General features: G+C 46.2%; 1 protein-coding gene across 4 annotated transcripts in view; it reads left to right on the top strand.

The window, feature by feature from the left end:
- NOD1 (nucleotide binding oligomerization domain containing 1) overlaps window positions 1–23114 on the top strand; it is an 89794-nt gene that overhangs the window by 52997 nt on the left and 13683 nt on the right. For 3 of the 4 annotated variants that reach the window (XM_027539447.1, XM_027539446.1, XM_027539445.1), the window contains 8 exons: window positions 184–489; window positions 1756–1930; window positions 4706–6533; window positions 9513–9596; window positions 10835–10918; window positions 12335–12418; window positions 18012–18095; window positions 19188–19271. In XM_027539447.1, the coding sequence (XP_027395248.1) occupies window positions 289–489; window positions 1756–1930; window positions 4706–6533; window positions 9513–9596; window positions 10835–10918; window positions 12335–12418; window positions 18012–18095; window positions 19188–19271 (2624 nt within the window). In that variant the 5' untranslated portion in view covers window positions 184–288. The remainder of the gene's footprint in view (window positions 1–183; window positions 490–1755; window positions 1931–4705; window positions 6534–9512; window positions 9597–10834; window positions 10919–12334; window positions 12419–18011; window positions 18096–19187; window positions 19272–23114) is intronic. The other variant, XM_027539448.1, reaches the window with a different exon arrangement.

The following is a 23114-nucleotide window of genomic DNA, read 5'->3' as shown; positions in this document are numbered from 1 at the left end:
ACTGGAAAAACCATAGCTTTGACCAGATGGACCTTTGTTGGCAAAGTAATGTCTCTGTTTTTTAATATGCTGTTCCTGCTCTAAGTAGAGAAATTCCAGGACCAAAGAAAGGTGGGGAATTGTGGGGTGGGGAAATCTTTCCCATGGCTTTGGCTTTGTTGGTGATTTCATTTGTTTCTTCAGGTGCTGCACTGAGAGGCTAGCCCTGGATCCTGATTGCCCTTCTGCCAGAAAGACACATGCAGCCAAAGATGAATTTGGGGAAAGCAGCCACTTGCTTCTTTAACCATGGAAAAGCACGGCCGCAGTAAGATGGAAATAGTCCCATCAGAGTCTCACTCCTTCATCAAGTTGTTGAAAGTCAACCGGGAGCATCTGGTCACTCACATCCGAAACACTCAGTGTCTGCTGGACAACTTGTTGCAGAATGACTACTTCTCCAATGAAGATGCAGAGATCGTGTGTGCCTGCCCCACGCAGCCCGACAAGGTGCTAGTGACAGGGAGGCCAGCTCTGGTGGCCAGACGGGATGAAGAGCTTTGAGAGTTCAGTACATTGGGTGATTATTTACAGAACAGAAATTACATATTTCATTTCTGTGATCATGACACAGCAAACTCCTCTGATCCCCTCCATTCTCCTTGCTGTGTGTACTGGTTCTCAAACAACTCATTTTCCAATTCACTTTAAATTAGTGAATTCTTTAGAAAGAAAGTGAGTATGAAATGCTAGCTATGCTACCCTCTTCTGTGCTTTTTAAACCCTGGAGAGCTGCTCACTGCTGGGTACTGCTCTGAGAATGGCCCTCACTTCTGATTGAGGAATGGCTGCATTGTAGCCCAGGTCCACAGTAAAGACTGTCTTACACTTCACTGTGGGAAGTCTTCACGGCCCTTGGTTTCACTTTAACTTTGCATCATGTTCAGAAAAATAGAATGGAGGGGCCAAATCCTCCTTCTTGGGGATAGGAGTGACAGAATTCATTTGTAACATGATCTGCTGGGGCTTCCCTGGTGGCTCAGTTGGTAAAGAATCTTCCTGCAGTGCAAGAGATCCAAGTTCCATCTCTGGGTCAAGAAGATCCCCTGGAGAAGGAAATGGCAACCCACTCCAGTGTTCTTCCTGGGAAATCCCATGGACAGAGGACAGAGGAGCCTGGTGGGCTGTAGTCCATGGGGCCGCAAGAGTCGGACATGACTTAGTGACTAAACCACCGGCAGCACTTTTCTGACCTGTTGGGCTCAGAAAAGACCAGGAAGGTTTCTGAGAAAAGCACAAAGAACACCGTGGTGATTTTCTCCCTTGAATTTTTAATACGACAGAAAGCTTCCTTAAGGTACACCTTATACAGGGGTCTGCTGTCCGTTTGCTCTGCAGCCCAGCACCCACCTCATTATGCCTAAAGGCTGATTTTCTGCCCTCAGCTCTCATTCCCAGAGAGCAGTAGTGTTAGGTTAAGAGGGAAAAGAAGAGGTGGGAAAAGGAAATTCCGGGGGTGGGCCTGACCCCAGTTGTGAGTCTGACCTTTTTATTTTTAGGTTCGTGGAAGCCTCTGTTTTCCTAGAGCCATGCAGTTTGTTTCTTGCTCAGGAGGTCCATTTCACAAATCCTGGGCCTTCAGGCTGTAGCATCTCACACCGGCTGGGTGGACAGTCAAGCTCGAGGCTATAAGAGCTCAGAGGCCTGCATGTGGGCCCCTCTGCGGGGTGGACAACCCTAGCACTGGCCCTTACCCTCCTGCTTGCGCCCCGCTAGGTCCGAAGAATTCTGGACCTGGTACAGAGCAAGGGCGAGGAGGTGTCCGAGTTCTTCCTCCACGTGATCCAGCAACTCGCAGACGCTTATGTGGATCTCAGGCCTTGGCTGTCGGAGATTGGCTTCTCCCCTTCTCCGCTCATTCAGAGCAAAGCTGTTGTCAACACTGACCCAGGTATGAGGTAGCCGCCCGGAGGCAAGGCCCCCGGGGCTTTGAAATGTTCTCTGTGCAGGCCCAGCAGGGGATAAAGGTGGGGTCTGCCTCAGCCAGCTCTGCCCTCCACCCCAGGCAGCAGGCTCTGCTGCTGTGTTCCTTTTAGAAAAAAAGAGCCGGGTCCCTGTCACCCTTGTGCAGCCCTGGGGACTGTGATTGAACTGCCTACGTGTAGCTGGTCTGGTTTATGTAAGGGTCTATGGAGGTATCGGGATGACTTGTGTTTGAACCCCTTGCTGGCTTCCTATTCTGACATATCTAGACATTTTAGCGGTTGTACAAATTCAAGGTTGTATTTTTTTCCTTCTTAAAAAATCTTTCCAAATTTAATTCTAGGCGAAGAATTCATCTATCACTCCTGACTGCCAGTCCTTATTTCCAAAACATCATGCCCAACCCGACCTTGCCCTTTAGTTAAATGATTAGTTCAGTATAGGTATTTATGATGTGCTCACCATATGCTAAGTCTGGGGGTGCTCGATGCCAGGGGTACAGTGGGGAGCAGATCCAGATATGGTTCATGTCTTCAGGGAGCTCAGAGGTTAATGCAGGAAACTGGTAGTAACACAAATGTGTATTTGCAAATAGTGATAAGGAGCACAGCAGTCCAAGGTGCTGAGAGAGCACATAATTGGAGCCACAGTCTGGTCTGAGGACCAGGGAATCTTCTTTCCACGCCTGTGGTCGCTCCACTTTAAGACAGCTGTTGGCAACATACCAGCACCGAGCTTTCAAACTCTTGAGTTTCAAAGAATCCAGTTTGACCTTGAAAACAGAAGCATAGGATCATGTTCCAGGTGTGTATTTGGGAGAAACTAGACCCAGGGACAGAGTGTCAGGGCCGAGCTTTTGCTTCTGAGGTTCCAACACTTCAGCACCAGCCATTGCTAGCTTCTCACTCTCACTGCTCCTGCTCACCTCACTTTGTTGTTTTTGTTGTTGCTAAGTCCTGTCCAACTCTCTGACCCCATGGACTGCAGCACACCAGGTTCCTCTGTCCTCCATTCTCTCCCATAGTTTGCTCAAATTCATGTGCATTGTGTCAGTGATGGCATCCAATCATCTCGTCCTCTGTGGCCGCCTTCTCCTCCTGCTTTCAATCTTCCCCAGCATCAGGATCTTTTCCAGTGAGTCAGATCTTCACATCAGGTGGCCAAAATATTGGAGCTTTAGCATCAGTCCTTTCAATGAATATTCAGGGTTGATTTCCTTTAGATTTACTGGTTTGATTTCCTTGCTCTCCAAGGGACTCTCAAGAGTCTTCTCCAATACCACAGTTCAAAAGCATTAATTCTTTGGCACACAGCCTTCTGTATGGTCCAGCTCTCACATCCGGTTGAATCTGTACATGACTACTGGAAAAAACATAGCTTTGACTATACAGACCTTTGTCAGCAAAGTGATGTCTCTGCTTTTTCATATGCTGTCTAGGTTTGTTATCTTCCCCTATGAAAAAACGAAAATATTCCTTTGATGAAGAGTTTTCTAAAAGGACTTTTCTCCATTGGGCCCTTTACCTAGCTACTGTGACATATTTTCAAGTATAATTCACTCTATAAGAAGCCAGATGCAAAAGGCTGCGTATTGTATGAATCCATTTATAGGAAATGTCCAGAAAAGGCAAATTTATGGAGACAGAAAGCAGACCAACAGTTTCCCAGAGCCAAGGTGAGACAGAGATAGTCAGCAAATGCACTTATGATGGATATTGTACCCCTGGATTATAGCAATGTTTGCGTAAATCTGAAAATTTACTAAAAATAATTGTAAACCTGTTGTAAAACAGGTGAATTTATAATCTGTACATTTTCCCTTACTAATACTTGGAAAAATAGAATTTACTTCACAAATGTTAAGCAGAGAACCAAGTTGATAGGAGAGGGTTGTAAATGAATCTGGAAATATGCACGTGGCCAATTTTTATTGTTATCATTAAAACCCCAAAAGTATTTTAAGGGAATTTATGGAATACCCTTTTTTTGCCTGGAGTAAGGCCATTTTGTAGCTTGGTTCTGCAGAGTGGCACCCACGTCCTCATGTTAAACCATGTACCCGCCTATGGGCAATCCCAGGGCTCCCCCTAGGGCATGTGCTAAGCATCAGTGATTCCCCAGGCCTCAGCTTTGGAACCAGGACTGCTGTGCTCTGTGGAGTCCTTTATTTACTCAGTTATAGTGAGGCACAGCCCCTTTGTAGTCCATATTAATATCAAACGTATCATCACAAAAAGTTTGGCATTGGGTTTTATGAGACTATTTAAGAGCAGTGTAATAAGCACAAGAAGTTTTGGGACAGTTTCTTCCTCATAGTACAAGTTTCGGTGTAGACTGGCCTGAGCTGTTTGAGTGGAACACTTGGGGTGGGCTGGAGAAGCAGAGCCACGTAGCCTAGCCCTCTATTTTGAAGGGGCTTCAGCTTTTAGCTGGTGTTCAATGACGACTTGTGCAGAGGAGTAGGGAGCCTGATTCAGACACTGATCCCAGTTGGATTCTGTCCCTGCTGGCTGGCTAAATTTGAGGTCCGGCAGAGAGGGGTGGAGGTCAGAGGACCAGGGGATTCTGGAATGCTAGCTCTTTGTATTTGAGGAGTCCTTGCACCTGGACTCAGTGTCCAGGCTGTGGGTTTGTCTGTCTGTGTACTTGTTTCTCCACCTGAGACCTCCCTATTGGATACCCTTTCCACCTGTGTCTCTTTCTCATCCTTCTCCCACCTCTCACCCACCGGCTCTCCCTGCAGTGAGCGGATACAGCCAAAAGCTGCAACAGCAACTGGGCCGGGACTCCAAGTTCATTCTGTGTTATGCCCAGAAGGAGGAGCTGCTGTTGGAGCAGATGTACACGGACACGGTGGTGGAGCTGGTCAACTTCAGCAACGAGAGCCTGGGCAGCCTGGACAGCCTGGCCTGCCTCCTGGACGCATCTACGGGCGTCCTCAATGAGCAGGGTGAGATCATCTTCGTGTTTGGCGATGCAGGCATGGGCAAGTCCATGCTGCTGCAGCGGCTGCAGAGCCTCTGGGCAGCAGGCCAGCTGGACCCAGGAATCAAGTTCTTCTTCCACTTCCGCTGCCGCACCCTCAGCTGCTTCAAGAAGAGCGCGGCACTGTGTCTGCAGGACCTGCTCTTCAAGCATTACTGCTACCCAGAGCAGGACCCCGGGGAGGTTTTCGCCTTCCTGCTGCGCTTTCCCCACACGGCCCTCTTCACCTTTGACGGCCTAGACGAGCTGCACTCAGACTTCGACCTGAGCAGCGAGCCCGATACCTCCTCCCCTTGGGAGCCCGCCCACCCGCTGGCCCTGCTGGCCAGTCTGCTCAGTGGGAAGCTGCTCAAAGGGGCGCGCAAGCTGCTTACGGCCCGCACGGGCGTCGAGGTCCCGCGACATCTCCTCTGGAAGAAGGTGCTCCTGCGCGGCTTCTCCCCTAGCCACCTGCGCGTCTACACCGGCAGGATGTTCCCCGAGCACGCCGTGCGCCAGCGCCTGCTGGATCAACTGGAGGCCAACCCCAACCTCTGCAGCCTGTGCGCGGTGCCCCTCTTCTGCTGGATCATCTTCCGGTGCTTCCAGCACTTCCACGACGCCTTTGAGAGCTCCCCACAGCTGCCTGATCTCACGGTGACGCTGACTGACATCTTCCTCTTGGTCACCGAGGTCCACCTGAACAGGACGCAGCCCACCAGCCTGGTGCAGCAGAACACGCGGAGCCAGACGGAGACCCTCCGCGCCGGCCGGGACACCCTGTGCTCGCTGGGCCGGGTGGCTCACAGGGGCATGGAGAAGAGCCTCTTCGTCTTCAACCAGGACGAGGTGCAGGCGTCCGAGGTGCGGGAGGGGGACCTGCAGCTGGGCTTCCTTCGGACCATGCCGGAGCTGGGCCTCGGAGGGGAACAGCAGTCCTATGAGTTCTTCCACCTAACCCTCCAGGCCTTCTTTGCTGCCCTTTTTCTAGTGGTGGACAACAAGGTGGGCACTAGGGAGCTGCTCAGATTCTTCCAGGAGTGGACTCCTCCCGAGGAGGCTGTGGCCACATCCACCTGCTATCCTCCTTTTCTCCCTGTCCATTGCCTGGGGGGCCACGACCTGCATGGGGAAGACCCCTTCAAGAACAAGGATCACTTTCATTTCACCAACCTCTTCCTGTGCGGGCTGTTGTCCAAAGGCAAACAGAAACTTCTGCAGCACCTGGTGCCCACCGCTGCCCTGCGGCGAAAACGCAAGGCCCTGTGGACTCATCTGTTCGCCAGCCTGCGCTCCCACCTGAAGAGCCTGCCCCGGGTTCAGTCTGGGGGCTTCAACCAGGTGCAGGCCCTGCCCACCTTCATCTGGATGTTGCGCTGCATCTACGAGACACAGAGTGAAAAGGTGGGGCAGCTGGCGGCCAGGGGCATCTGCGCCAACTACCTCAAACTGACCTTCTGCAATGCCTGCTCGGCTGACTGCAGTGCCCTCTCCTTCGTCCTGCATCACTTGCGCAAGCGGCTGGCACTCGACCTGGACAACAACAACCTCAACGACTTCGGCGTGCGTGAACTGCAGCCATGCTTCAGCCGCCTCACTGTCATCAGGTGAAGCCACCAGGTTCAGGGAGCGGTTGGCAGGGCTGGGGCTCAGGTGACAGACCCAAGGATTAGGATCCTGGAGCTGGATTTCCTGGGTTATCCTGGGACTCATGACCACAGATCTGGAAGCATCCGTACCTTCTCTGTCTCAGGGTGAAAGTGAAAGTCGTTCAGTCCTGTCCAACTCTTTGGGACGCCATGGACTATATAGTCCATGGTATTCTCCAGGCCTTTCCCTGGAGAGTGGGTAGCCTTTCTCTTCTCCAGGGGATCTTTTCAACCCAGGGATTGAACCCAAGTCTCCCCCATTGCAGGCAGGACTGCAGCATACCAGATCTCTATTTTGGCAAATGAGGAGGCAGAGGCACGGAGAAGTTGCTCAAGGTCACGTATGGGGGCCGTGGTGGAGCCAGAATCATAAAGAACCTACCTTTTGAGATTTATGTGAGGCTCAGAGATAACCCGTGAGAAGTTCCTGACACGAAAAATCTTATAAAAGCAAAAAAATAAGATTTTGTGCTTATTAGCATTAATTTCTACCAAAAAAGCTGGCAGCCCTGAGCAGCAAAGGATCTCAGTAAAGAATGCTGACTCTTAGTTTCCTGTTTGATGGTTTAGAGGAAAGAAAAGCCAGTCAGTCTTCTTTCTTCTATTAGCATCTTGTGTTAAATATGCCTTGTAAATCTCTACGGGGGGTTTCAGTTCTCTGCTACTTGGCTCATGCATTCCTGAAGAGCAGAAGGGATTTGGAACTGATTCCAGGTACCAGTTACACCAGCACCAGAGTGTACATTGTGCAGGGATGGGTGGATGTAGGGAGCCCAAGCCTGTGCTGGCCTGGGAGTTGGGACGTCTGGAATCTGTTCTCTGCGCTCTCAGCCAGCAACTCTCTGTATGTAGCCTCAGGCAACGCCACACTCTGCCTCCCCGTGCCCCTTTCATAAGGTGGAAATGCTAGACCAGTATGATGGTCCCGTAGTTTGCCTGCAAACAGCAAAAGACAAAACAGGAAGAAATGGACCACCCTAAGGAAGAATTCTGAGCTCCCTAAGGGCGTCAGTGAGGATTAGTTGTGGCTGAGAGTTAGAGAAAACTCACAATACTGGTGGACTTTCCAGGTGGTGCTAGTGGTGAAGAATGCTCCTGTCAATGCAGGAGACACAAGAGACACAGTTTCCATCCCTGGGTTGGGAAGATCCCTTGGAGTAGGAAATGGCAACCCACTCCAGTATTCATGCCTGGAAAATCCCATGGACAGAAGAGTCTGGTGGACTATAGTCCTTGGGCCTGCAGAGAGTGGAGCATGACTGAGCACCAAGCACCACCAAAATACTGGTGGCTTAGATAAGTTATAAGCTTATTTGTTTCTCATGAAAAAGATTAAAGGAGGGCAGTTTAGGGCTGCTATGATGTCTCCATGACCACCAGCCTTGGCTGTCTTTTGCCTTACTGCTCTGTTGTCCTCCCTATCTGACTGCCAACTCTTGGCCCAAAATGGCTGCTTCAGCTCCAGCCATTCAGTTGACGTTCTAGTCACCAAGAGGAACAAAAGGCAAAGGACAAACCCCATTCTTCTTTTGGTAAATTTATTTTATTGAATTGTATTTGATTTACAATGTTGTATTCATTTCTGCTGTATAGCAAAGTGATTCATTGATTCAAAGGGATTCAAAGTGATTCAGTTACATAATTTTTTCATGTTCTTTTTTCCATTATGGTTTATCACAGGATATGGAATATAGATCCCTGTGCTCTACAATAGAACCTTGTTTATCCATTATGTGTATTGATATAATACACATAATGTATTATATAATGTGTAATACAGATAATGTGTATCACAGATAATGTGATATCTGCTAATCCAAAATTCCCAATCCATCCCTACCCCATCCCACCCTTCCCCTTGGCAACCATAAATCTCTTCTCTATTTCTGTGAGTCTGTTTCACAGATAAGTTCATTTGTTTCATATTTTAGATCCCACACATAAGTGATATCATATGGTATTTGTCTCTTTCTGACATTTCATTTAGTGTGATACTCTCTAGTTGCATCATGTTGCTGCAAATGGCATTATTTCATTCTTTTTTATGGCTGAGTAGCATTCCATTGTATATGTGTACCACATCTTCTTTATTCATTTATCTGTTGATGGACATTCAGGTTGTTTCCATGTCTTGACTATTGTGACTAGTGCTGCTCTGAACATAGTGGCATATTTTTAATTATAGTTTAGGACACATCCCATTCTTTTAAGAAAACTTATCAGCCACTGCTAATGAGAATTCTGCTTAGATTTCACTGGGCAGAAGTTAATCATGTGTGCCCAGCTAAAAAATGGGGGATTCTGTTTCTAAGGAAGCATGAATATTGGGAGTGACTAGTGGGCTCTGGGATAGTCCTGCAGTGCTTGTAAACACTGTGCCTCATCACCAAGACTAGTAACGTGAGTGGGAAGGATCCAGAGTGTCTGATATGATCATTCTGATTGGCCATGCTTCCAAATCCCATAGCCCCTTGTGAACAGTGAGAGCCACATTGACACAGATGCTATGCTATGTTAAGTCACTTCAGTCGTGTCCGACTCTGTGTGACCCCATAGACGGCAGCCACCAGGCTCCCCCGTCCCTGGGATTCTCCAGGCAAGAGCACTGGAGTGGGTCATTGACACAGAGGCCCCTGGCAAATGCAGTATATCAGAGGGGGCTGGCCACATGTGTCCTTCAGGTGTCCCTCGTAGCCATTGTGTTGAGTCATAGCTGTGCTGTAGCCTTGTCAATGGGCTGATTCTGGTGGGTTTCTTAGCCCCCATGAAGACCAGGTTCTATAGGAGCCATGTAACTGGCTACTATGGCCATTCTCTCTGGGGGCATTTATAGCTGGGAAAAGCTGGGACCTATAAGCTTCAGAACCTTGTGGAATTAATGTTCTTTCACAGTGAGAAGCTGCTCTGATTCTTAAATTTCTTTACTGTTTTTTTCAGACTCAGTGTGAACCAGATCACTGACAGTGGGGTGAAGGTGCTATATGAAGAGCTGACCAAATACAAAATTCTGACATTTTTAGGGTATGTATTTCTCAAGAACACTGGGACAGCTATGTAGTAAGAATAGAGAGTAGCAGGAAATTGCCCTTCCTATGGATCACTGGATGGTTGAGACTGATGGCCCTGGACACCAGGAAAAGCATTAGTCTGGGAGCCAGGAATCCTGAGTTCTGCTTTTGGCTCAGCCAGCAGCTCACTCTTTGAGAAAGTCAGGAAATCTCACTGAACCCAGCCCTCTCATCCCCCTTGTATAATTGGGATCCTAATATAGGCATATAGTTTTACAGGTGGTGATTGAGAGATATAATGGCTGCATACCTGGGGATATGTTTTATGAACGTGAGAATACTATTTATGTGGCAGATTTCACTACCTTGGGTCCATGATCTGTTGTCCAGAATCCTTGGAGCATGACACAAATCAGGAATCACTGTTCCTACTACCAGCAGTGGCATGACCCCATTTTCGACACTTGAATATTTCTGCAGCAAAATGTAGAAACAGTCAAACCAGTTGAGATAAAGATCATGAACAGCACCACATTGGTTGTCAAAATAGTTATGAGGAAGTTTGGGTTTGGGGAGCCTTTGGGATCTTGGAGTTTGAGATGAGGGGCTGTGGGCCAGCCTGGCCAGCCCCATGGCGGCTGTGGACTCTATGAGCTGGAGGCAGCCTGTCAGCTTCTTGGGGCCTTAGTTTTCTCAGCCATCACATGAGGACACTGAAGCACTCGATCCCAGGTTGCTTTTTGGCTCTGGAGTTCCGGTGACCATGGAACACTGGAAACCTGTCTGCTTACCACTTTCAACCTTATTGTTGCTTTGGTATCAAGTGGTAAACGGACTAAAAGGTAGGCACTCAGGTGGTTCTAATGGTCAGAAAATGTTACCCCTTGAGATTATCCCTTCATCTCAAAGTGCCCCCCTGCCTACCATTTATTGAGCACTTACATGCAAGAGCTTGGAATGATCTCGTATGATCCTCATAACAATCCTGTGAGAAGCTGTAAATCTTACCCCTTGTTACAGATAGAGAAACCAAGGCACAGAGAGGCTGGGTGCATTGTCCCAGGTCATAAAGCTGGGGAAACTGGCAGTGTTGGCCTTGACCCCAGCCTGTGAGACCCCTGAGCCCCAAACTCTGGTCTCCACATGCCCTTCCTTTCTCCTTTTGACCCAGACTCTGGACATCAGCAGACAGCACTTACTTTAAAAAAATAATGGGGTCATAAATTCTCATGGCCGTGCTTTCTCTCGAAGCTTATACAACAACCAAATCACCGATGTCGGAGCCAGGTACATCGCCAGAATCCTGGATGAGTGCAAAGGCCTCACACACCTGAAGTAAGTGGGGTGGGTGCAACGGGGTCTTCTGCAGCTTCTCTCGGTCACCCGTTGTTGTTCAAGCAAAGAATAAATGTCACCCTGGAGCTGCCTTCTGCTTGCCCCAGGGCCTTATAGTTCAAATCAGGACATCTGTGTGGTGAACTGTGGGTGAGGCTTAGAGTTTGGAAGGGTATGCGGAGGTCCTGAGGGGAAAGCCCTACCATGTTGGGAGCGAGAGCCTGGCATTTTGATTTCATTAACTTCTGACAGGAGAAAGGCCACAAGTGTCACCCTTTCTGGAGGTCTTTTTCCCCTGAGGAAGTTCCTCATTATCTTAGTCCATCTTGCTTTTGTAACAAAATAACATTCCCAGGTGGCACTGTAAAGAACCCACCTGCCAATGCAGGAGACAGACTCAGGTTTGATCCCTGGGTTGGAAAGATCCCTTGCAGGAGGGCATGGCAGCTCACTCCAGTATTCTTGCCTAGAGAATCTCATGGACAGGGGAGCCTGGTGGGCTACAGACCATAGGGTCTCAAAGAGTCAGACACAATTGAGGCAACTTAGCATGTGTGCATAAACCCTGGGGATTTCTTTCTCACGGTTTTGGGGACTGGAGAGTCTAATGTTAATGTGCCAGAAGATTAGGTGCCTGATGAGGGCCCGATTCTTGGTTCTTCAGTTCAGTCGCTCAGTCATGTCCGACTCTTTGCGACCCCATGAATTGCAGCATGCCAGGCCTCCCTGTCCATCCCCAACTCCTGGAGTTCACTCAGACCCACGTGGTGCCTTCTTGCTGCGTCCTCACATGGTGGTGGAAAAAGAGGGAGAGGGAGCATTCTTGGACTTCACTTATAAGTCACTAATCCCATTTGTGAGGGCTGTGATGCATAACCTTATCACTTCCCAAAGGCCCCATCCCCTAGTATCCTAATATCTAGGGGTTAGGATTTCAACATAATAGATTCTGGTGGGGTGAGGGAGGCAAACATTCAGGCCACAGCCATCTAGTTGCAGGCAACAGTTTGAACCTTGGCTGTGTCATAGGAAATGTCCTGCTAAAGATGTCAGAGCACCGGGCTTGGAGGAGCCCCTGGTGCTGCTCTGGTGATGGGACCCTACCCCTTGACCGTTTGCAGTTGAAGTGGGAACCATCTGGTCTGCTGACGGAAAGGAGTGATGCTCGGAGGTCATTTAAAGAATCTGAGGGAGAACTCGGATCCCTTAGTTTCTGCAGAGCTTGTGTCCCCTGGAGAGGAGTGCTGACTTCCTTTCCTCAGAGCTTCAGGCCCCTTCCTGAGGGGAAGCCCAGGGAAGCCTGCTGTGGGTCCCAGGAGAAAGAGGGCCCCAGGGGGCTCTGTGCCAAGGATGAGGGTGGCTGATGCTGGAGTTCCCTCACAGCTGGAGCTGATGTGTGCATGACTCTCTCTGCAGATTGGGAAAAAACAAAATAACAAGCGAAGGAGGAAAGAGTCTCGCTCTGGCTGTGAAGAACAGCAAATCCATCTTTGAAGTGGGGTGAGTAGAGGCGAATGCCCGTGGGTGTTTGTGTACGACCTGCTCTGTGTACACTAGTGCTTGCTGGCCTGTAACTTTCCTTTTTTGCGATATTTTTGTCTGGTTTTGGTATCAAGGTGATGGTGGCTTCACAGAATGAGTTTGGGAGTTTTCCTTCCTCTACAATATTTTGGGACAGTTTCAGAAGGATGGGTGTTTACTGTTCTCTAAATGTTTGGTATAATTTGCCTATGAAGCTATCAGGTCCTGGCCTTTTGTTTGCTGAGAGTTTTTCAGCACTTGCAATTGGTCTGTTCATACTTTCCATTTCTTCCTGGTTTAGTCTTGGGAGCTTATACCTTTCTAAGAATGTGTCCATTTCTTCTAGATTGTCCATTCTATTGGCATATAGTTGCTCATAGTAGTCTCTTATAATCCCTTGTATTTCTGTAGTGTTCTTGTAACTTCTTTTTCATTTCTTATTTATTGATGTCAGCCCTCTCCCTTTATTTCTTGACTCTGGCTAAAGGTTTATCAATTTTGTTTATCTTTTCAAAGAACTAGCTTTTAGTTTCATCGACCTTTGCTATTTTGTCTTTGTTTATTTCTGCTCTGATCTTTGTGATTTTTTCCTGCTACTAACTTTGGGCTCTGTTTGTTCTTTCTCTGATTGCTTTGGGTGTAAGTTTAGGTTGTTTGAGATTTTTCTAATTTCCTGAGGTAAGATTATATTGCTATAAACTTCCTTCTTAGAACGACTTTTGCTGCTTTCCATGGGTTTTCGATTGCTGTGCTTTTTGTCTTCATTTGTCTCTAGGTATTTTTTTAATTTCCTCTTTGATTTCTTCAGTGATCCATTGTTTTCTTAGTAGCATGTTGTTTGTTGTTGTTTAGTCTCTAAGTTGTGTCCTGCTCTTTTGCTTCCCTGTGGACTGTAGCCCACCAGGCTTCTCTGTCTATGGGATTTCACAGGCAAGAATACTGGAGTGGGTTGCCATTTACTTCTCCAGGGGATCTTCCCAACCCAGGGATCAAACCCATGTCTCTTGCATTGGCAGGCAGGTTCTTTATCACTGAGCCACCTGGAAAGCCCAGCATATTGTTTAGCCTCCACATTTTATGTTTTTTTTACAGTTATTTTCTTTAGGTGATTTCTAATCTCATAGCTTTGTGGTTGGAAAAGATGCTTGACAAGATTTCAGTTTTATTAAATTTACTGAGGCTTGCTTTATGGCCCAGCATGTGATCAATCCTGGAGAATGTTCCATGTGCACTTGAGAAGAATGTGTATCCTGCTGCTTTTGGATGGAACACTCAATCTATGTTTCCTTATTTTCTTTCTGGATGATCTGTCCATTGATATAAGTGGGGTATTAAAGTCCCCTATCATTATTGTGGTACTGTTGATTTATCCTCTTCTGGCTGTTAGTATTTGCCTTATATATTGTGGTGCTCCTACATTTTATTTTGGGTACATATATATTTACAGTTGTTATATTTTCTTGAAGTGATCCCTCAATCGTTATGCAGTGTCCTTCTTTGTTTCTTGTAACAGTCTTTAAAGTCTATTTTGTCTGATAGGAGCATTGCTACTCCAGCTTTCTTTTGATTTGTATTTGCATGGAATACCTTTTTCCATCCCCTCACTTTCAGTCTGTGTCCTAGATCTAAAATGGGTCCATTGTAGACTGTGTGTGTGTGTGTATATATATGTATGTATATATGTCTTGTACCCCATTTAGCCAGTCTATGTCTTTTGGTTGGGGCATTTAATCCATTCACATTTAAGGTAATTATCAATATATATTTTTATTGCCATTTTGGTAATGGTTTTGAATTTGTTTTTGTAGGTCTTTTTTACTTCCTCTTTTGTTCTCTTGTGACTTGATGACTAAGTGTAGTGTTGTGTTTGGATTCCTCTTTCTTTTTTTGTGTATGTATCAATTGTAGATTTTCAGTTTTCATTACCATGAGGTTTTGATACAGCAGTCTGTATATAAACAAGATTGTTTTAAGCTTCTGATCTCTTAATTTCAAATGCATTTCCAGTATTCTGCATTTATATTCTCCTCATGGTTGCTGGTTTTGAGGTCATATTTGTGTGTGGATGATATCCTACCTTTATATATGTTTGGTTATACTGGTAAGCTTTTCCATTCATGATTTTCTTGTTTCTGGTGTGGCCTTTTTTTTTCCACCTAGAGAAGTTCCTTTAGCATTTGTCGTAGAGCTGCTTTAGTGATGATGAGTTCTCTTAGCTTCTGCTTGTCTGTAAAGCTTTTGATTTCTCCATCAAATCTGAATGAGAGCCTTGCTGGGTAGAGCATTCTTGGTTGTAGGGTCTTCCCACTCATCACCTTAAATATATCATTCCAATCCTTCTGACCTGCAGAGATTCTGCTGAGAATCTCTGGGTGACTATTTCCTTCCCTGTATTAGGGAAATTTTCAGCTATTATCTCTTCAGATGTGTTCTCAGGTCCTTTCTCTGTCTCGCCTCCTTCTGGGACCCCCATAATGCAAATGTTGTTGCATTTTATGTTATCCCAGAGGTCTCTTGGACCATCCTCATTTCTTTTCATCCTTTTTTCTTTATTCTGTTCTGTGGCGGTCTTCATTTTGTCTAACTTTCTGTGACTGCAGTTTCTATTCCACAGGCTGCAGGGTTATAGTCCCTTTTGCTTCTGCTGTCTGCCCCCTCATGGATGAAGCTGTCTGAGAGGCTTGTGCAGGCTTCCTGGAGGGTGAGACTAGTTCCCATCCACTGGTGGGTAGAGCTGGGTCTTGTCCCTGTGGTAGGCAGAGCTGTGTCGGTGGGTGTGTTTAGTGGGCAGCTGTATGGTCAGGAAGACTTTAGGCAGCCTTTCTGCTAAGGGTGGGGCTGTGTTCCCACCTTGTTGGTTGGTGGACCCAGAGTGACCCAGCACTAGAGCCTACAGGCTATCATGTGGGGCCAGATTTTGGTGAAAAAATGGAGGCCTCCAGGAAGGCTCATGCCAATGAGTACTCCCAAGAACTACCATCATCAGTGTCTTTGTCCCCACAGCAAGCCACAGCCACCCTGCCTTTGCAGGAGACTCTCTCCAATATGAGCAGGGAGGTCTGGCCTAGGCTCTTACGAGGTCACTGCTTTTCCCCTGGGTTGGTGCATGTGCCCTCCAAGAGCAGAGTTTCTGTTTCCCCCAGTTTTGTGGAATTCTTGTAATCAAACCCCACTGGCTTTCAAAGGCAGATTCTCTGGGACCTCCTCCTCCTGTTGCCAGGCCCCCGGGCTGGGGAGCCTGATATGGGGCTCAGAACTTTTGTGGGAGAACTTCTGTGATAAAAGTTTGCAGTTTGTGGGTCACTCACCTGGGAGGTGTGGAATTTGATTTTATCGTGATCATCCTGCCTTGTTGGGGCCTCCTTGGATGTAGGATATCTTCTTTGGTAGGTTCCACCATCTTTTGCTGATAGCTGTTCAGCACTTAGTTGTGATTTTGGTGTTTTCGTAAGAAGAGATGAGTTCACATCCTTCTAGTCCACCATCTTGTCTCTGCCTCCCCTCTCTGGAGCCTTTTTTAGTTCAATTTTTTATTGAAAATACATGTAACATAAAACTTACCATCTTAACCATTTTAAGTGTACAGTTTGATACACTTAAAATTAAGCATATTCATATAGTCATGCAACCATCATCATCATCCATTTCCAGAACTCTCTTTATCTTGTAAAACAGAAACCCTATACCCATGAAACAGTAATTCCCCATTCTGCCCTCCCCTCAGCCCTTGGCAACCACCTTCCTACTGTCTGTCCCTGTGCATTCAGCTACTGTAGGTGGTCACGTAAGTGGAGTCATACAGTATTTGTCCTTTTGTGACTGGCTTCTTTTACTTAGCATTAGGTTCTCAAGGTTTATCCATGTTGTAGCATGTATCAGACTTTACTTCTTTTTTAAGGCTGTATAATACTCCATTCGATGCACATACCACATTTTGTTTATCCATTAATCTGTCAGTGGACACTTGGGTTATTTCTACCTTTTAGCTCTTTTGAATAATGCTGCTATTGCCATGGGTGTACATATATCTATCTCTTTGAAGCTCTGATTTCAATTCTTCTGGGTATAAACTCAGAAGTGGAATTGCTAGACCACATGGCAATTCTGTCTTTACTTTCCTGAGGAGCCACCATATTGCTTTCTACAGCACCTGTAGCATTTTGCATTCCTACTAACAGGGCATAAGGGTTCCAGTTTCTCCACGTCCTCACCAACACTTGTTATTTCCTGGTGTTTTGATAGTAACCATTCATATAGGTGTGAGGTGATACCTCATTATGGTTTTGATTCAGGAGACTATTTAAAGCTTTTCATAGTTACAATTTTCCCCTGATTTTAAAAGAAACATAAATAGTTTTATTTGTAAAATATGGAAAATATTTATGGAAAATATGAAAAGTTTAATAGAGATCATCTTCTCAAAAATAATTGTCAACCCTAGATGTCAGTTAAGCTTTCTTGATCTCTCTCTATATATATATACTGTTTTAATATTGTAGACATCAAACTATCCATATAGAATTTTACTCTTTCTTCACTCAATCTCATGTCATGAATAGTTTCCCACTTTATTAAAAGTTTGATCTTTTGCAGTTATATTCACACACTTTTTATGCAAAATGCTGAAAACTCTCATTCTGGGGTTTTACAAGCCATACTGCCAGAGACATCAGCAGGCCACTTGCCTGGAGAGAGCATGTGGCTGAGGCGGCTTTGGTTGTGTTGTGGTGGGCCCAGCAGACTTGCTTTCTGTAGAGAGTGACCCTCAGCCTTTAGAAGTTGCTGACTCTTATAGGCTCAGCACTGTTCTGAGTGGCTTTGCATATATTAACTCACTTCATTCTCACAACTCTATGAGGAAATGCTCTTCTTATTCCTGCTTTCGGACGAGGAGACTAAGACCTAAGAGACTGCACACCACCCAAGCACGCATAGGTGGTAGGGGGCAGGGCCAGGTTGGGAACCCAATGTCTTACCATACAGACCCTTGATTTAGCCAGATCCTCTTAAGGTTTTCTGCTGTGGGGAAGGGAATACAGTTTGTCATTGCAACTCCCCACCCAAACTACAACAATCTGAACAGCATGGTTTGATCATGTCCTCTTTACATACCAGGAGAATTGCTGATTAAGTTTCTCCGTGTGTTTCTTGATATTTGCCTTATGCAAGACTGACTATGCTTTCAGGGACATGTGTCACCACCTCAGGGTCAAATGGATATTGGGACCTGGCACCTCCCCAGGCCTTCCTTTCAAGCTCTTGTCAACCTGTATATCCTGTGACATTTCAGGGACGGGCACGAGCTTAGGCTCTGACTGACAGCTTTCCAAAACTCAGGGGTCAGAATTGGTTTCTAATTGTGTCTGACTTATGTTCACAAGGCTTCTACTGGTTTTGTTCCTCCAGAGCAGCTCACTAAGGGGCTGGTGGAGGGATTCATCTCCAGGCCACAGCTCCAGAGATGGAGCAGAGACATCTGCCTGTTGAGATTACACACCATCTCCTGTGGCCACAAGCAGAAAATAAGGGGATGAGCATGAGGTAACTTTTACTGTCTCGCCTCTGTCCTCAGGATGTGGGGCAATCAAATCGGTGATGAAGGAGCAAAGGCCTTCGCAGAGGCTCTGAGGAACCACCCCAGCTTGACCAACCTGAGGTAACTGCTGCTTTCTGAGACCCAGTGTCTTCAGGGCCAACCTGGGCACTGGGTGCACCTCTTGTTTTACCAGGGGAGGAACCAAGGGGAAGAGGGTGGCTGGCATTCCTAACAGGGAAGGTATTTGTGTGTGTGGTTTTACTTTTTCCAGAACATTTTTATTGACATAGAAGATAGGCATACAGTAAAGTACATCGTGGTTAAGTTTTCAGCTCCGTAATGTGACATGTGCACATACCCATCATATCAGACATGAGACACTGCCAGCCCCTTGGCAGTCTGCATGTGCCCCTTGGGGGTTGGGGAGGAATTCTTCAGTCAAAATAAAACTGAAAGGGACACTGGGCAGCTTATTTCTGCCCCTTCTTCATTCTCAGGATGGTGCTGGGACAAGAGGGGACCTTTCATCTCCGTAAACAGACTTGGTCCTTCCCGGCCCTCCTTTAAACCTCTGGCTGAATCCCTGAGACCTGGGTGTCTCTTGGTTGCCTGTGTTATTGCTGTCAATTACAGAGAGTCTCCTATGGTAGGGGAAGTAGCAGAGTTCCTTCCTTATGAGAACAGAGATTTCCCTAGGCCTCACTGATGTGTGCCTGTAGGTGTCAGCATCCAAAGCAGAGCTGGCCAAGCCTCTTCAGCCCGCTGTGGGCATTGTGACCAGATCTGGCCCATGTTTCATTTCCCTTCTGGCCCGTCCTCATGGTCTGAACCTGGGCTCTGAAGCAACAAACTCGAGCGGCTGCTGGCACAGCTGAGCACTTCTGCTTCTTGCTTTGAGTCAGCCCAGGCAGGGGCCACCTCCTGGCAAGTCTTTCCAGATGCTTTAGTTGCTGAGTGTGTTAGGCTCTCAGTTGCGTCCGACTCTCTGTGACCCCATGGACTGTAGTCTGCCAGGCTCCTCTGTCCATGGAATTCTCCAGGCAAGAAAATTGGAGTGGGTTGCCATGCCTTCCTCCAGGGGATCTTCTCCACCCAGGTATCAAACCTGGTTCTCCCACATTTCAGGCAAGTTCTTTACCATCTGAGCTACCAGGCCAAAGGCAAATGTAGACATGTTTTTAATAACCTCCTCCAAATGTTTTTCCTTCCTAGTCTTGCATTCAACGGCATCTCTACAGAAGGAGGAAAGAGCCTCGCATGGGCCCTGCAGCAGAATGCATCTCTGAGAATATTCTGGTAATAACCAGAGTTATTTTGGAAGGTTGGGTCTTGGGGATTTTTCCAAAGACTGTGCACAGCCTAAAATCTTAACTGAAAGGCTGCCTCTGAATTGAGAAGGCTCTGTGCTGTGCTTAGTCGCTCAGTAATGTCCAACTCTTTGTGACCCCGTGGGCTGTAGTCCACCAGGCTCCTCTGACTATGGGATTTTCCAGGCAAGAATACTGGAGTGGGTTGCCATGCCTTCCCCCAGGACATCTTCCCAATCCAGGATCAAACCCACATCTCCCACATTGCAGGCAGATTTTTTACCATCTGAATCACCAGGGGAGCCTGAAAATTGAAAAGGCTCTAGGCCTTTCCTCAAAGGAAGATTTATAATTTAATTTCCTCCTGGAGAAGATGATAGTCATTCCCAGAAGCACAGATAAGTACAGAATGGTGGAATGGGCCCTAGGAGCCTGAGTTTGAGACCTTAGCTTTCTTGGCCACTGCAGGCCTCAGGTAAATCAGAAGGCCAGCCATTCTAACTGTCAGGATATCTCTGGAACACCCCCAGATACGCCTTGAAGGGTCAAACTTTCGCATACTTGTTTCAGCGTTCTCCCTTCTTCCTCTTACATTGCGTTTCTCCCATGCAGCCTCCTCCTTCCCCAGCTAGTCACATCTGGAGTTGACCTTCATGTTCCTCCTCACCTGTCCTCACTCCTCTCTGCATTCCAGGGCCACTAATTCATTAATGTTACCTTCTGAAAGTGCTCCTTTTTTGGTTCTTCTTTTTTTGGCCATTTACCATATTTTTATTTTACTGTATTTTATTTACTTGCCTGTATCATAAATTCAGGTGAGGAAGTTATATTACATGTCTCCATATCCTCCTCATGAGATATTGGCTAAATTAGTTAATGTAAATGTCATTGTGAGAATTCCGACACTAGACCTGCTGCCCAGTAAGCTCATTTCCCTTTTCTCTTCAAAAAATCTCTTAAAAGATTTTGAAAAGTAAAAAAATACTTTCTGAGAAAAAAAATATGACACTGAAGTCTGGCAAGTAGGAAGTGAAAGTACCTCCCCTTTCATGTTTCCTAAATATAATCTTCTATTTCTAGCATTTGAATGTATATTCAAATAAATATCCCTTTTCTTACAAAATAGAATTTAGCAAGTGGCTTAAAAAACATCTCAGCCATATATTGTACATATTTTATATGTCCTTTTATGTCGGGGTTTCTCAGTCTCAACACTGTTTTGACATTTTGGTCCAGATATTTCTTTTTTGTTGAGAGGCTGTCCTGTGCATTGTAAGATATTCAGCAGAATCCCTGGTCTTTGCCCATTAGATACTCTGTAGTGACCCCTAATTGTGACAATCAAAATTGTCTCCAGACATTGGCAAGTGTCTCTGGATGGAAACTCACCCCGGTTGAGACTCACAGCTCTAGGTGGATAATGTCAATCCCCAGAATCTCTTGAGTACTGACCATAAATACATCATGCATTGTTCTCAGACTTTTTCGTACAGTAACTCATTCTCACAACCATGCAAGGAGGGTTGTACCGTTACTGTTAACATTTACTGATGGGAAAACTCAGGCCCAGAGAAGTTCAACCACCTGCTGTGGTCACCCTGCTAGTAAGTGATTCCCAGCTGGCTTATCTGACTCAGAGTGTCTTAAGTGCTATGCTCTTCAGCCTCTTTCTTCCTCCTACCTCAGTCTTTCTAAAGGCTGCACACTCACAACTTATTTTTCCTGTTGCCTCTATTGATACTGAAATTTGTTCACATCTTACATTATGACCAAAAAAGACTGCAGTCAATACTGCATGTATAGAAACCTGTCTGTAATGTCTTTGCACACCATAAGGTCAATTTCTAGAAGTCTAATTATTGGTCCAAAGTGAAACACATTTAAAATTTGGACCAGTTCAGTCTCTCAGTCATGTCCAACTCTTTGCGACCCCATGAACTGCAGCACGCCAGGCCTCCCTGTCCATCACCAACTCCCAGAGTTCACCCAAACTCATGTCCATTGAGTCAGTGATGGACCACCCAGCCATCTCATCCTCTGTCGTCCCCTTCTCCTCTTGCCCCCAATCCCTCTCAGCATTAGAGTCTTTTCCAATGAGTCAACTCTTCGCATGAGGTGGCCAAAGTACTGGAGTTTCAGCTTGAGCATCATTCCTTCCAAAGAACACCCAGGACTGATCTCCTTTAGGATGGACTGGTTGATTCTCCCTGCAGTCCAAGGGACTTTCAAGAGTCTTCTCCAACACCACAGTTCAAAAGCATCAATTCTTCGGCGCTCAGCTTTCTTCACAGTCCCAACTTTCACATCCATACATGACCACAGGAAAAACCATAGCCTTGACTAGACGGACCTTTGTTGGCAAAGTAATGTCTCTGCTTTTCAATATGCTATCTAGGTTGGTCATAACTTTCCTTCCAAGGAGTAAGCGTCTTTTAATTTCATGGCTGCAATCACCATCTGCAGTGATTTTGGAGCCCAGAAAAATAAAGTCTGACACTGTTTCCACTGTTTTCCCATTATTTCCCATGAAGTGATGGGACTAGATGCCATGATCTTCATTTTCTGAATGTTGAGCTTTAAGCCAACTTTTTCACTCTCCTCTTTCACTTTCATCAAGAGGCTTTTTAGTTCCTCTTCACTTTCTGCCATAAGGGTGGTGTCCTCTGCATATCTGAGGTTATTGATATTTCTCCTGGCAATCTTGATTCCAGCTTGTGCTTCTTCCAGCCCAGGGTTTCTTATGATGTACTCTGCATATAAGTTAAATAAGCAGGGTGACAATATACAGCCTTGACGTACTCCTTTTCCTATTTGGAACCAGTCTGTTGTTCCACATCCAGTTCTAACTGTTGCTTCCTGACCTGCACATAGGTTTCTCAAGAGGCAGGTCAGGTGGTCTGGTATTCCCATCTCTTTCAGAGTTTTCCACAGTTTATTGTGATCCACACAGTCAAAGGCTTTGGCATAGTCAATAAAGCAGAAATAGATGTTTTTCTGGAACTCTGTTTTTCGATGATCCAGTAGATGTTGGCAATTTGATCTCTGGTTCCTCTGCCTTTTCTAAAACCAGCTTGAACATCAGGAAGTTCATGGTTCACGTATTGCTGAAGCCTGGCTTGGAGAATTTTGAGCATTAGGCAATGGCACCCCACTCCAGTACTCTTGCCTGGAAAATCCCATGGGCGGAGGAGCTGGGGTCGCTAAGAGTTGGACACGACTGAACGACTTCACTTCACTTTCACTTTACTAGCGTGTGAGATGAGTGCAATTGTGCGGTCGTTTGAGCATTCTTTGGCATTGCTTTTCTTTGGGATTGGAATGAAAACTGACCTTTTCCAGTCCTGTGGCCACTGCTGAGTTTTCCAAATTTCCTTGCATACTGAGTGCAGCACTTTCACAGCATCAACTTCCAGGATTTGAAATAACTCAACTGGAATTCCATCACCTCCACTAGCTTTGTTCATAGTGATGCTTTCTAAGGCACACTTGATTTCACATTCCAGGATGTCTGGCTCTAGGTCAGTGATCACACCATCGTGATTATCTGGGTCATGAAGATCTTTTTTATACAGTTCTTCTATGTATTCTTGCCACCTCTTCTCAATATCTTCTGCTTCTGTTAGGTCCATACCATTTCTGTCCTTTATCAAGCCCATCTTTGCATGAAATGTTCCCTTCGTATCTCTAATTTTCTTGAAGAAATCTCTAGTCTTTCCTTGGATGCAATCTCAAAAACGACAGAATGATCTCTGTTCATTTCCAAGGCAAACCATTCAATATCAGAGTAATCCAAGTCTATGCCCCAACCAGTAACGCTGAAGAAGCTGAAGTT

Source organism: Bos indicus x Bos taurus, chromosome 4 (assembly GCF_003369695.1).
Source record: "Bos indicus x Bos taurus breed Angus x Brahman F1 hybrid chromosome 4, Bos_hybrid_MaternalHap_v2.0, whole genome shotgun sequence".
Lineage (NCBI taxonomy): Eukaryota > Metazoa > Chordata > Mammalia > Artiodactyla > Bovidae > Bos > Bos indicus x Bos taurus.
This window is presented reverse-complemented; position numbering and strand designations above follow the sequence as displayed.